The sequence below is a fragment of the Peromyscus leucopus genome, chromosome 16_21 (genome assembly GCF_004664715.2).
Source record: "Peromyscus leucopus breed LL Stock chromosome 16_21, UCI_PerLeu_2.1, whole genome shotgun sequence".
NCBI lineage: Eukaryota > Metazoa > Chordata > Mammalia > Rodentia > Cricetidae > Peromyscus > Peromyscus leucopus.
Window position 1 is genome coordinate 11677554 of NC_051084.1, and position 15241 is coordinate 11692794.

Sequence of the window (15241 nt, forward strand, 5' to 3'; positions counted from 1 at the left end):
AGGAAGAAAGAGGGCTGGAGAGATGGCTCAGCAGTTAAGAGCACTGGCTGTTCTTCCAAAGGTCCTGAGTTCAATTCCCAGCAACCACATGGTGGCTCACAACCATCTGTAATGAGGTCTGGTGCCCTCTTCTGGCCTGCAGGCAAACATGTAGGCAGAAGACTGTATACATAATAAATAAATCTTTTAAAGAAAAAGAAAGAAAGAAAGAAAGGAAGGAAGGAAGGAAGGAAGGAAGGAAGGAAGGAAGGAAGAAAGAAAGAAAGAAAGAAAGAAAGAAAGAAAGAAAGAAAGAAAGAAAGAAAGAAAGAAAGAAAGAAAGAAAGAAAGAAAGAAAGAAAGAAAGAAAGAAAGAAAAAACATAGGTGAAGAGAAGTAAATAAGAGTTAAGCTAAGGCTGAGCATTCAAAACTAAGAATGTCTTTTTGTCATGATTTGGGAGCTGGTTTGTGGCCCAAAAGAAAAAGCCTGTCATCAATTTTTTTTTTCCTTTTTGGGGGTGGGGGTGGATTTTGAGACAGGTTTTCTCTGTGTAGCCCTGGGTGTCCTGGAACTTGCTCTGTACACCAGGCTCACCTCGAACTCAGAGATCCACCTGCCTCTGCTTCTTGAGTGCTGGTATTGATGGTGTGTGCCACCACTGCCCAGCCCCATTTTTTTTCTTAATCAAGAGTCTATAGATTGCAAAAAGTAGAAACTATGCTTATGCTACATAGGAAATCTCTTCTGAGGGCATGAAGGACAGCTGACTGAAACTGAAAAGGCATCAGGGTCTGGGGGGGGGGGCCACTTCCCTCGCTCTTGTTGTCTTCAGGATTTCATGGTATCCCACCTCTGGGCCCAGATGGGACTAAGATATATACAGATGGACATTCCTGTATATATCTCCTGGTTCACAAACACACAAATTCTTCAAGATTTTACATACTTCTCATGAGAACTCTGGTGCACATTTACTAGATACTGGCAAACTGTTTGCCAGGGAGATGTTCAGTAGAGACTGGGGGCCAAGGGGAGCATAGCCACTGAGGATTTCCCTAGTGTGCGCAGGGCCCTACGTTCACCCGCCGGCATGACCACGTGGGAACCATGGACTAGTCTGAACCAAGGAGGCGTGACGCCCAGCCTCTTTGAAGTGGACACACTAGGTCTCTGGCTGACTCTAGCGTGTTTCCCTGGAGACGGGATAACAGTAGAACATCAGTGCTACCAGGAAGTTCTGGCATGGTAGAAAATGAGCCCTGTGAGCACACTCCACCTGCAGAGAGCCAGGGGATGCGCTGGTTTGGGGTTTCTCTGAACACAGGGACTCCCAAACTTGGGTTGTTACTTGTGGGGGTCCTAGAAGCAACCCTTCAGGGACTGTTAACACGGTTGCTGGCTCCAGAAGGCCAGCGTCCAGCCACAGAGAAATAGACAAAGAATGTGCAGCCTAGCTGCAGGGGAGTCTTCTCAGCTGTCGAGAGTGAAGTTGTGTCATCTGCAGGAAAACGATGGAGGGCATCAACGGAAACACAGACATGGGATGTCTACACTGTCTGCTTTCTGAGCTTATAGAGGCACATAGAATCATGTGTGTGCTTATAACATGTAAGTACAAGTAAAATTGTCTAGGAGAACAAGGGGACTAAGGGGCAAAAAGGGAGGAGGAGGAGGAGCTGTGGGGTCACGTTCAATGGACAGTATACACTTACATCAATGTGTAACACAGTACCACATACGATCACTACACACAGTGAAAAAACTTAAAAGAGAGAACTGAAATTTCTTTAAAGATATAGCTAGCGGGGCTGGAGAGATGGCTCAGCGGTTAAGAGCACTGGCTGCTCTTCCAAAGGTCCTGAATTCAATTCCCAGCAACCACATGGTGGCTCGAAACCATCTATAATGAGATCTGGTGCCCTCTTCTGGCGCGTGGGCATACATGCAGGCAGAACACTGTACACATAATAAATAAATAAATCTAAAAAAAAAAGATATAGCTAGCACAAAACAGTTATGGAACCCTTAATAATTCAACATTCTGTCTCTGTCTCTGTCTCTCTCTGTCTCTCTGTCTCTCTCTCTGTCTCTCTCTCTCTGTCTCTCTGTCTGTCTCTGTCTCTGTCTCTGTCTCTCTCTGTGTGTGTGTGTGTGTGTGTGTGTGTGTGTGTGTGTGTGTGTATGTGAAAAAGGGGAGTGGGTGGAGCGAGATGGCTCAGGGCATAGTCAAGCCTGAAGCCCTGAATTTGATTTCCAGGACCCATGTCATGATGGATGGTGAGAACAGACTCCCTTCAGCCATCCTCCGACCTCTACACACACACATGATAAATAAATGTTAAGAAGGAAAAAAAGGGGCTGGAGAGATGGCTCAGAGGTTAAGAGCACTGGCTGCTCTTCCAGAGGTCCTGAGTTCAATTCCCAGCAACCACATGGTGGCTCACAACCATCTGTAATGAGATCTGGTGCCCTCTTATGTCTTGCAGTCGTACATGCTGTATACATAATAAATAAATAAATCTTTAAAAAAAAAAAAGAAGGAAAAAAATAGTTGTACCTGGTAGTACAGACCTTTAATCCCAGCACTTGGGAGGCAGAAGCAGGTAGATCTCTGTGAGTTCGAGGCCAGCCTATATTATGAAATTGTCTCAAAAACAAACAGACAAAAGAGTGATTGGTTCCTATTTGGAATCAAGATTTTGTTTGTTTTTCAGGTAAATTCTCAAGTAGAGGAGACGGGCCTTGAATGCCTGATCTTCCCGCCCCTTCCTCTCTATGCTGGGGTTGCAGAAGTACCCCCCTGTTCTTGGATGGAAAGGAGCTTTCTATCACGCAGGGAGCTCTGGCTCCTGTGTGACCTTGTGGTCTTGCATCTGAACTGGTGATTGGATAACAGCTGTGGTATGCCACCTGCTGGAGAGACACAGGTGCCCCAGCACTCATCTTCTCCTAAGGAGACCAAGCACCTCCTGAGATCTGTCATCGCGAGTGTGAAACCATCACTGGGGCATAAAGTGACCAGGAGTGGGGATTGCCAATTCTGGGGAGGTGTTCGTGGGCCTCGACTCGAGCCGATCGTCTAGGAGCGGCTGGAAGGGTAAAGGAAGAAACGGCAACATCAGGAATGCCGGTCCTCTTCCCCTCTGCCCATCCAGCTCAACTGTCTGCTCCTGAAAGTGCTTCAGGCCCGGTAGGTCGGCTCTGGTAAGAAGGCTTTGGAGTGCCCTTACCTTGGGGAACTTGAATAAGACCAACACTTAAACCAGCAAGCAAGTCTCCAAGAAGCCAGTCCTTGAATCGATACAGACACATCCACTCGAGGAAGGGGAAGACCGTAAGCATGCACCGTAGGAACTTGTGCCATGAGCAGCTGGGAGAGAGAACAGAGACTGAGTTAGGTTCTCCAGGGAGAATCCCCTGGTGCAAGTGAAGGCCCAGGGTGCAGCCCTCCTTCCCTTCTGGTGCGCTTTCTCCTCGGCACGGCCGACTTTTAATACACTGGATCAAAACATTCTTTACTGTGACACTGACTGCCCTGTGTATTTCAGGATGCTTAGCATCCCTGGCTTCTACCCACTGGATGTCAGCAGGCTCTCCTCCCCTGCCTCAGAGAACAAAGATATTGAGAAATATCCCCAGAGGACAAAACCACCAGAACCAGCAAGGTGATCTGGCAAGAACTGAGAGCCACATGTCCAGTGACCAGTCAGGTCTGTGGTTTTGTGTTTTTGTTTTTCGAGACAGGGTTTCTCTGTGTAACAGTCCTGGCTGCCCTGGAACTCTCTCTGTAGACCAGGCTGGCCTTGAACTCACAGAGATCCTCCTGCCTCTTCTTCCTGAGTGCTGGGACTAAAGGTGTGCGCCACCACCGCCCAGCCAGCTCTTGTGTTTTTAATTGCTGTTTGGAGAGAGTCAAACTTCATACTTACCTACTTCTTTTTCTTCTTTTTTTTTTGTTTTTGTTTTTGTTTTGATTTTTATTTTTCGAGACAAGGTTTCTCTGTGTAGCACTGGCTTTCCTGGAACTCACCCTATAGACCAGGCTGGCCTTGAACTCACAGAGATCTGCTTGCCTCTGCTTCCTGAGTGCTGGGGTTAAAGACTTCTAGTTGAGAATGAACTAGTATTCTTCATAAGAACAGTGTTTTGGGGTCTGGAGAGATGGCTCAGTGGTTAAGGACACTTGTTGCTCTTCCAGGGGACCTGGGTTAAGTTCCCAGCACCCACATCATTGCCCACAATGATTTATAACTCTAGTCTCAGGGAATCCAATCCATCTTCTGCCTCTACTGGTACTGCACACACATGGTGCACACACATACATGCAGCAAAACACCCATACACATTAAAAAGACAAACAAAATAGTTTTTGTTGTTATGAGATCAGTGGGTGGTAGGGACAGTTACTACCTTAGTTTTGATATTTATTTACTTACATGTATATATTGTGTATGTATGTGGGGCATATATATGGAGGTCAGAGGACAACTTTCAGGAGTCAGTTCTCTCCTACAATGTGAGTCACTGGGATTGAATTCAGGGAGTGCATGCATGGCAAGCACTTGGTAGCAGGTGCTTTACCCACAGAGCCATCCTGCTGCAGTTAGCACCTTTAGATCATTTTCACACAGAAAAATCTAGCAAACATTAACTGTCTGGGTTTGCCGGGGATATCTAGACAGTTACAGAAATGGAGTTCTGCACTTGAGGAGTTAGCCCTCTAGAGAAAAGACTGTGCCCATTTTAAAGGCCGTATTATCTGTGGCTCTCCACCAGGAGCAGTTCTGTTCCCCAGGAGGCACCTGGACTGTCTGGAGGTACCTTTGGTCCTCGTGACTGGCACCCAGTGGTAGAAGCCAGGAAAACAGCTAAATAGTCTACAGTTGACAGGACAGTGGGGGACTGGGGATGTGACTCAGCTGGCACAGTGTTTGCCTAGCAGGCATCAAGCCCTGGGCTGAGTCTCCAGGAGCACACAGACCAGATGCGGTGTACGTGTTGCACGCCTATAATCTCACTATGCAAGAGGTGGAGGCAGGAGGATCAGTTCAAGATCATCTTGATACTCGGCGACTTTGACACTCACCTGGATGACATAACCTATCTTAAAAAAAGAAAGAAAGAAAGAAAGAAAGAAAGAAAGAAAGAAAGAAAGAAAGAAAGAAGAGAAAGAAAAGAAAAGCAAGCAAGCATTGACAGGTATGATGGAACACTTTAATCCTAACAGCAGACAGAGATAAGTGGATCTCTGTGAGTTCAAAGCCAGACTGGTCTATAAAGGGAGTTCTAGGCTGCCAGGGCCACACAGTAAGGAGCCTGTCTCAAAACCCCAACAAACAAGCAAACAAACAAACAAACAAATAAAGACCACCACCACCACCACCACCAGAATAGAAACCAATTCATGCTCCTAAATGTTAGTGTGAAAAGCTGAGTACAGTGGCACACACCTGCACCCCAGCTGCTGGGGATGCTGAGGCAGGAGGATCACTTGAGCCCATGAACCAGCCTGGACAGCACAGTGACACCCTATCTCAAAACAAAAAATGCCAGTGTTGCCGAGACTGAGTAACCACAGAGTAGCTTTAGATCATCTAGTCCTAGGAATGTTGGTTCTCAACCTTCCTAACGCTGCGACCCGTTAACACAGTCCCTTATGCTGTGGTGACACAACCATAAAATTATTTTCATTGCTGCTTCATAACTGTAATGTTGCTACTGTTATGAACTGTATTGTAAATATCTGTGTTTTCCGATGGTCTTAGGTGACCTCTGTGAAAGGGTTGTTTGACCCCCAAAGGGGCCACGACCCACATGTTGAGAAACACTGCTTAGAGGAAGGTCATAATCTACTGATGAGTAAAACCAGTTTGGCTTTCCATTGCCTTCTGCCATTTATACTTCGGCATGGACTGGCAGCAGACTGCATGCTTTTCTTCATGTATACGCTGGGCTAGATAATAGATTTGACTATAACAACAAATACAAGGTTAGTGCAGGTACACTAAAGGGTGTGCTCAGAAAAGAGGTGATTTCATGTATTTAAACATTTTTATATGTATTGATTTTGTGTGTTCGAGTGTTTTGCCTGTATGTATGTATGTGCGTCATGTGCATGCAGTACCCAAGGAGGTCAGAAGAGGGCAGTGGATCCCCTGGAACTGGAGTTAAACCACCATGTGGGTGCTGGGAATTGAACTTGGGTCGTCTATTGGCCGGGCGGTGGTGGCACACACCTTTAATCGCAGCACTCGGGAGGCAGAGCCAGGCGGATCTCTGTGAGTTCGAGGCCAGCCTGGGCTACCAAGTGAGTTCCAGGAAAGGTGCAAAGCTACACAGAGAAACCCTGTCTCGAAAAACCAAAATAAAAGAAAAGAAAAGAAAAGAACTTGGGTCTTCTGCAAGAGCAACAAGTGCTCTTAACTGCTGAGCCATCTGTCTGGCCCTGATCCCATGTATTTTGTCTTGCACGACCATAAGCATCTCTGAGATACATAAGGCCAAATAAGTGGGAATGCCGTTCCCAAAGTCAGGGCCACAAATGTGAGAAGGGCTGGGCAGGAAGCCATGTCTCCTGATACCTAGCTCAGTGTTCTAGCCTCTCTACATACTCTGACACCCCCTCCACCCCTACATCTCCCTATTCCCACCCCCCCCACCCCCGATGACAGATGCACCATTCTGTTCAAGGAGCAAGGCCACTGGCTTGGGAGAAATGTTGAGTTTCTATTTTCACATGGGTTTGAGGTAGGTGTACAATCACAATCAGAGAAAATGATCTTGATGTGCCTGTCCTTAACCTAGAGCATGGCACTGGGACAAGCTGTCCCGTCACCTGGTGCAGGGTCCCCTCCTGGACATGTGCATCTGGCTGGAGGGCTGGAGACCACTAACCCTGCAGAGGCATCAGGGAAAACTGAAGTGGACATGGAGTGAGGAAGGTCGTCAGCACAGGGCCAGGAAGGGAGACAGAGCAATGGAGAACGGGAGCTGAGGGGGAAATGGAAGGCATTCAGAGAGAAAGTCGGGTTTAAGGAAGGCATCTTAAGTGAGAAACGTGGGCTAGGGACAGGGCACAGTATGAAGACCTGAGTCCAAATTCCCAGGATCAGTGTAAAAGCAGACACATAGTGTAAGAGCTTGTCATCTCAATGACCCTCCAGGGAGATGGAGAGTGGAGACAGGATCCTCAGCTGCTGAGCAGCCAGCAAGCCTGGCATACGCGGTGGAAATTGCCATATCTCTAATAAGGGGGAAGGTAAGGACCAACCCAGAGTTGTTATCTGACTTCCACACATGGGTATGTGTGCATACACACACACACACACACACACACACACACACACACACACACACACACACACTGAAGAATGTATGTGGCCTAGTGGCACACATCTGTATCCCTAGCACTTGGGAGGTAGAGAATCAGACAATCAGTAAGTAGCTCTAGGTTATCCTTAGCTGCACAGTAAATATGAGGACAGCCTGAGCTATGTGAGACCCTGTCTCAAACAAACAAAAGAGTGAGGAATATAATAATTGGTAAGAAAGCACAGGGGGCCGGGCAGTGGTGGTGAACGCCTTTAATCCTAGCACTCAGGAGGTAGAGGCAGGCGGATCTCTGTGAGTTCGAGGCCAGCCTGGTCTACAGAGCGAGATCCAGGACAGCCACCAAAACTATACAGAGAAACCCTGCCTTGAAAAAAACCAAAAAAAAAAAAAAAAAAAAAAAAAAAAAAAAAAAAAAAAAAAAAAAAAAAGAAAAGAAAAGAAAAAAGAAAGAAAGAAAGAAAAAAGAAAAAAGAAAGAAAGCACAGGGGGCATTCTGACATGAAAGGGGGCATAGGTTGTTGCTAATCAAGAGGAAGAAAAACAAGGAAAGAGATAAGATGTTTTTCTGCAGAAAGGAAGAGATGGAGTTAATAGATTGGTTTCTTTACTAAAAATGTTCCTCAAGACCAGAAAACCAAAACCACTTATCTAGTGTTTACTATTTCGTAGACATTAAAAAATCCTTTAAATCTTCCTAAGCAGGCACATCATCACTCCCACCGTACAGAGGAGGAGAGAGGGCACAGGAGGGCTCAATTAGTTACCTACAGCCACACAGCTGGGCAGGAGCAGGGAGCCGCTTACAGAGGAGGCCTCCTGAGACCAGAACCACACTTCCAGGGCCCTGCTTGCCTAGATTTCTGGTTAAAATCCAGAAAAGGCTGGAACTATGTTTCAAAAGTGGGAATATGAAGAGAAGAGAAAGAAAAACGTAAGCAATAAAAGATTTTAAAAATAGAGGCTGAGTCAGAACATCTATAAAAGCCCATGGGAGAGGCTGGAAAGATGGCTCAGCAGTTGAGAGCATGGAATACTCCTGTGGAAAACCAGAGCTCAGTTCCCAGCACCCTTGTCTGGTGCTCACAACTGCCTGTAGCTCCAGCTCCAGGGGATCTGACACCCTCTTCTGCCCTCACGGGCACCTGCACGTACATGGCATACATGCATACAGATACATATACATAAATCAAGCAGACACACACACACACACACACACACACACACACACACACACACACACAGATGCATGCAATGTTTTGCAGACAAGGTCTCATGATGTAGCCCTGGTTGGCCTGGAACTCTATGTGGAACAGGTTGGCTTCTTTGCCTGCTAAGTGCTAGGCTTAAAGGCATGTACCAACACACCCAGACTTTAAACTTTAAAAAAAAAAGGCCCACTGGAAGCAGAGTTAGTCTTATTTAAGTATCTAGATAGAACTTTGGAGCAGGAAGAGGCCAGATAGGTTAAAACAGCCTCAGTAGGAATTGTTTGCAAGAGTAGAGTTGTGAAAAGACGATCATTTTGTCTCTCCGTCTGCTTGCGCGTGATTCTGAGGGGAACGCAGGGCCTGCCCCTGCCCAGGGCCTGCCCTGCTCTGGTGGGAAGTGTCTCCTTTGACACACATTCCCTTCTGTTGCCTGAGGCACAGGAAGTCGGGATGGGGACACTGAAGCAGAGAGAGGACATCTAGCTACAACGTGCACAAGGCGGGGTGTGAACGAAGGGAGTGGAACATGGGAAGCAGAGGTGTAGAGGACTTCGCTATCTGCCACCGCAGGCCGGACTGTGACAGACAGGCAGGCAGGGGATGAGGGGCAGATAAGGCCGGATGTGGGGGAGGAACAGCTGGAGCAGTGAGAGTCGCCACCATGACGCAGATCACACAGGGTTCTTAACCTCATGCCATGGACCCTGGAGGTCTTGAGCAGAATTTGAGGTGAATGTGAATGGGGGAGCAAAAGAGTCATTATTTCCACTAACTTCTGGCCAAAATCTCCTTCAGTTATGGCTTTTCTGAGACAACTTGCTCTGTAGCTCTCTGGCATTGTATGTAATTTAGGCTGACCTCAGACTCACGACAATCCTTCTGCCTCGGCCTTCCTGGGGCTGTAAGCATGTGCCTCCATGGCTGGCTCCTTCAGTTAGGGATATTGATTATAAACTAAAGTACAAGTCCCAGAACTGAATGTAGTAACCAGAACATTACTATTGCAATAGAGATCTTGAAATACTTATATTCCTTACTTCCTTGAAATTGTGGTTTTTACTATGGTAGCTACTAGGCCCGTGTGTGTGTGTGTGTGTGTGTGTGTGTGTGTGTGTGTGTGTGTGTGTGTGTGTGCACTAAAGGCTGGGACTAAAGGCATGTCCCACCACCACCTGGCCCACTAGATTTTAATACAGTGGTTTTTCCCTATAATTCCTTATAATTCTAATCTCCTTATAATGCTCTCTCTCTTATATATCATTACATTACTGGGCAGAGAGATGACTTAAGCAGTTTTAAGAGCTGGTGCTGCCCTTGCAGAGAACCTGGGTTCCACTCCCAGCACCCACATCAGGGCTCACAACCACAGTTAACTCCAGCTCCAAGGGAGTGGACACCTCTGGCATCTGCAGGCTCTTGAGTCTCACACACTGACCCATGTACATATACACATAATTAAAAATAAAGCCAGGTGTGGTGGCATACAACTTCAGTCCCAGCACTCAGGAGGCGAGGCAGGAAAATCTCTTTGAGTTCAAGGCCAGCCTGGTCTATAGAGGGAGTTCCAGGGTAGCCAGGGCTACACACAGAGAAACTCTTGTCTCTAAAAACAAAACAAAACAAAACAAACAAACAAACAAAAAACCGAAAAACAAATAAACCAACAAAAGCAGGAAAAAAATGTCACATGTCTTTAATTCTAGCACTTGGGAGGCAGAGGCAAGGGGTATCTGTGAGTTTAAGGCCAGCGTGGTCTACAAAGCAAGTTCCAAAATAGCCAGGGCTGTTATACAGAGAAATCCTGTCTTGAAAAACCACATAAAGTAAAATAAAACTATTCTTGCTGAGACCATTAATGGGAAAGTAACATTCTCTTCAACAGACCATGCTGCTAAAGTGGCATGTCTATATATTAAAGAATAAAGTTGGACCCTGACTTTACACAAGGTACTAAAGACTAAAAATAGATCAGACTTAAATTTAAGAGTGAACAATGACAGGCCTAATGACTCAGGTCTGTTAATCTCAGCTATTTGGGATCCAGAGGTAGGAGGATCATAAGTTCAAAGCCAGCCTAGGCTATAGGGTGAGTTCAAGACCAATCTGGGCAACTTAGCAAGACCCTGTTTCAAAAATAAAAAGTAATAAGAGAGTTGGATGGAGCTCAGTGGTGGAGCACTTGACTCATGAGTGGGAGGCCCCAGGTTTAATCTCCAGCAAAAAGAAAGAAAGAAAAAAAAAAAAGAGCTAAAGTATAAAATTCTTAGGCTAAAACATAGATTGAATTTTTATCACAGTAAAATCTGCAGAGCTGGAGAGGTGGCTCAGTGCCTGAGAGCACTGGCTATTCTTCCTGAGGTCCAGGGTTTGGATCCCAGCACCCTCATGGCAGCTCACAGCTGTCCGTAATTGTAGCTCTGGGGATCTGATACTTCCAACCTCCATGGACACCTGCATTCACATGTACGGACCCACATACAGACACACACACCTACACATAATTAAAAATAATAAAAACAAAATTTTTGCTTGTTTGTTTTCCGAGACAGGGTTTCTCTGTGTAGCCTTGGCTGTAAGATCTCACCCTACAGACCAGGCTGGCCTAGAACTCACAGAGATCTATCTGCCTGTCTGTGCCTCCCCAAAATAATTATTTTTAAAAGACTCTACTGGAGAAAATGACAACTTATAGAGTTAAAAAATTTACAAATCATCAGATAAGAACTGAATATTCAGAGTAGTTAAAGAATTCCCCCAACTCAGCCAGGTGGTGGCGGCATATGACTTTAATCCCAGCACTCAAGGGGTAGAGGCAGGCGGATCTCTGTGAGTTCAAGGCCAGCCTGATCTACATAGTTAGTTCTAAGATAGCCAAAGTCACCAAACAGACCCTGTCTCAAAAACAAAACAAAACAAAACGTTCCCAAACTCAACGATAAAAAAGAAAAATGACCTGATGTTGGAAAGGGTAAAAGAAATGAAGACTTTTTTTCTCCAAAGATACAAGATTGGCCAATAAACACAAGAAAATGTTGCTCATATCTTCATGAGAAGAACATGGAACAAAATAAAAACAACACAAAGAGATATCACTTCATACTTGCTAAGATAATAACAATAATTCAAAAGACAGAAAGGGAATTTTAGAGAGTGCAGGAAACTAGATTCCTTGTACATCTCTATTGGGAATGTAAAATGGTGTTAGCATTGCAGAAACTAATATACCAGCTCCTCAAAAGTCAATAAGTGATGTAAAGAATCCCTGAATCTTAGCATTCAGGAGGCTGAGGCAGGAGGATAGCGAGTTTGGGGCCAGCCAGGACTAATAGTGAGACTCTATCTCAAAGAAACAAAACAAAAAGAAATAGGCAGGGTGAGGAGCCAGCTCGCTGGCAAATGCATGAGGGTGGCATTCAGATCCTTAGCACGCGGAAGAAGAAAGAACCAGGCAGCTAGTGCAGCCTGAAATCCGCAGCTGGGCCGGTGGAGACCGAAGGGTCCCTGCAGCTCACTGCTCAGGCAGTCTAACTTAACCCAAGAGCTCCCAGTTCAGTGAGAGACCCTGCGTCAAAATTTATGGTGGGAAGTGATCGAGGCAGACCCTTGACATCAGCCTCTGGCCTCTGTATGTGTGTGAACACACACGTGTGCACATCCACGTGGATGTGCACACACAGCTGCACACAGTTGCCATATGACCTGGAAATTCTACCCCTAGGCAGGGTCCTGAGAGAATTAAAAACAAGGATTGAAATAGATCCATGGCAACATTCTTCTCAGAGGACAAAAGATGGAAAGAACCCAAGTGTCCATTAACAAATGGATAGATAGACAAAGTGTATATAAAACACAATGGATTGTTACTCTGCCATAGAAAAAAGGAAGTGTGCTGGCATTTGTTATAACATGGATGAACTCTGAAAGTATGATATTAAATGAAACGAGCCAGATGCAGAAAGACAAATGCTGGGTGGTTCTGCTTGAAACACAAGGGGCAGGCAGGTTCATAACTTAATCTTGAAGAAGCAGACTCACAGGGACAGAAGTAGGGGTGGGGGTGACAGGCAGGGGGGTCATTGCTTAATGAGTACAGAGTTTCTGTTTGAGGTGATGAAAACGTTTTGCAAATCAACTGTAGTGGTAATTGCATAATAACAATTATGCCACAAAACTCCACACTTAAAAATGGTCAAAACAAGGCTGGGTGGTGGTGGCGCACTCAGGAGGCAGAGGCAGGAGATCTCTGTGAGTTCGAGGCCAGCCTGGTCTACAGAGCGAGTTCCAGGACAGTCAGTGCTACACAGAGAAACTCTGTCAGAAAAAAAACAAAAAAATAAACAACAAAATGGTCAACACACACACACACACACACACACACACACACACACACGCGCGCGCGATGAGTGCTGATGGAGAATGCCATCAGTTTGAGGTCAGCCTGGTTTATGATGCAAGTTCCTGGACAGCCAGGACTGTTACACGGAGAAGCCCTGTCTCGAAAAACCAAACACCACCACCAACAAAAAACAAACAAACAAAAACAAAGCGAAACACCCCCCTACACACTCACACACACACACACACACACACACACACACACACACACACACACTAGCAGTCTGAGGACACAGCTCAGTGACAGAGGGCTTGCCTAGTATATGTCAAACTGTGGGTTCAGTCCCCGGTACTGGGGATAAAAAGCAAAGAGCTGGGAGTGTAGTGCACACCTATAGACCTAGCACTGGGGAGGTGGAGGCAGGGGGATCAGGACTCCAGGCTGGTTACATAGAGAGTATGAGGCCACACTGGGCCTCATATATGAGACCCTTGAAGAAGAAGAAAAATGCAAGAATAAACAAAATGAATGAGAGAAATTATTCTGAAAAGATGCGCTTTCACTTTGTCAGTTTGCAAAGAGGTTCACAGACCAGAAACAGGTTCAGAACCCTTGCTAGTGAGGGCGGGAGTTAGAGGCGGTGTGTCCTCTCTGTTGATGGCCAAGATGTGGACGTCAGGAGGCTCTCTGGTCACTGCTGTTTAGTCCGCCAGAGCTGTCTAGTGTTCTCTGAGACTAACAGCAGTTGGTGCTTTACTACTTTTATTTAGTGTGGAGAGGGACAGGGAACAACTTTGTAGAGTCATCTCTCCTTCCACCACGTGGGTCCGAGGAATAAAACGTAGGTCCTCAGGCTTCACAGCAAGTGCCTTTACCCACTGACCCTCTTTGCCTGCCCTGACGGAACAATGGGCTTACCCCCCAGATACTGCTGGAGGTCTTTATGCCTACAGTGACTGGATTGTGACTACTTTCACAAAAGTTCCCGTGCTGAGAGCTTGGCCCCAATGGAGGTGATGTTTGCAAGGAGCAAGTTGTGGGGCCTTGGCTTCAGGAGCCCCTCCCGCCCGCCTGCCTGGATCTAGCTCTGGTGGGGCTGAATGAGCACCAGGAGAGCAGGTTTTACAGAGTGAGGCTAGCCCATGCCGTGGCCAACCGGCAGCTTCCCTTTCCACGGCAGGGCGTCCTCACCAGGACACCAGCTCCCAGGCTGTTTGGACCCCCTGGCTATCAGAATTCTGAACCAAAGAAACCTTTTATTTAGAAGTTACTCAGCCTTGCATCTGTTGTTATAGTGGAATACCAAAAAACAGGCTAAAAGACAACGCCAAAGAAGTTTATAATCAGAGGACCCTGCAAGACATACACACAGACAGACACAGACATACAGATGCCCACAGAGAGACACAGACACACAGATAGACACATACAGACACATGCACACACACACACACAGAGAGAGACACAGAGAGACAGACAGACAGACAGACAGACAGACACACACACACACACACACACACACACACACACAGCCAACAACAACAACAAAACCACACAATAAACAGCACGGTTCAGACAACAGGAATCCAGAGAAGGAAGACAGAGAAACATAAGTGGGCTGCAAAGGAGTCAGGTTAGCTTTCGCCCCTGCCTGGCTTGGTGGCCATTGAGAGGCTGAGTACACACACCGGCATTGGACATTGTGCTTGAAGGTGGTGATGTTGACATCCACGTTCCCGGAAGAGGGAGCCTTCCTCTTGTGCTCCTGCTGGAAATTCTCCTCATTGTACACGTTTCGCTTGACATCGTACGAAAAGGGGGTTTGCCTGTATCTGTTGCCCAAAGACTGGATGCTCCTCTCTGTTTGCATTCTTCCTGGACGAGCTAGAAAGATGTCAGATACAAAGAGGTATTAGGGCTGATGAGATGAGACAGCTCAGGGTGAAAGGTGTTTGCTGGTGAGCCCGATGACCTGTGTTCAATCTGGACCCACATGATAGGAGAGTAACTGACTCCTGCAAGTTGTCCTCTGCCTTCACACGCAATCTGTGGTGACGTAGGCCACTCCCACCACCAGATAAATAAATGTAATAAAAATACTTAGGGCTGTGTGCGGTAGCATATGCTTATTAATCCTAGTACCTGGTAGGCAGAGACAGAAGGATTTCTATGAGTTCAAGGCCAACCTGGTCTATGTAACAAGTTTCAGGCCAACCAGGACTACATAGAGAGATCCTGTCTCAAAAGATAAGCAATTTTTTTGAAATTTAAATCATTAGCACTTTTCTTGTTTTTTTTTTTAATATAGTTTTATTATTTGTGTGTGTATGTTCACACATATGAATACATGTGCTCTCCAAGCCCCGACATGGGAGCAGGAGTT

The 15241-nt window shown here is 46.2% G+C and overlaps 1 protein-coding gene across 1 annotated transcript in view; it reads right to left on the bottom strand.

The window, feature by feature from the left end:
• Slc26a8 (solute carrier family 26 member 8) overlaps positions 1-15241 on the bottom strand; it is a 65000-nt gene that overhangs the window by 44275 nt on the left and 5484 nt on the right. The window contains exons 2-3 of the mRNA XM_028888424.2: positions 14547-14742; positions 3213-3352 (exon numbers count right to left, since the gene is read on the bottom strand). Coding sequence (XP_028744257.1) covers positions 3213-3352; positions 14547-14728 — 322 coding nt within the window. The 5' untranslated portion in view covers positions 14729-14742. The remainder of the gene's footprint in view (positions 1-3212; positions 3353-14546; positions 14743-15241) is intronic.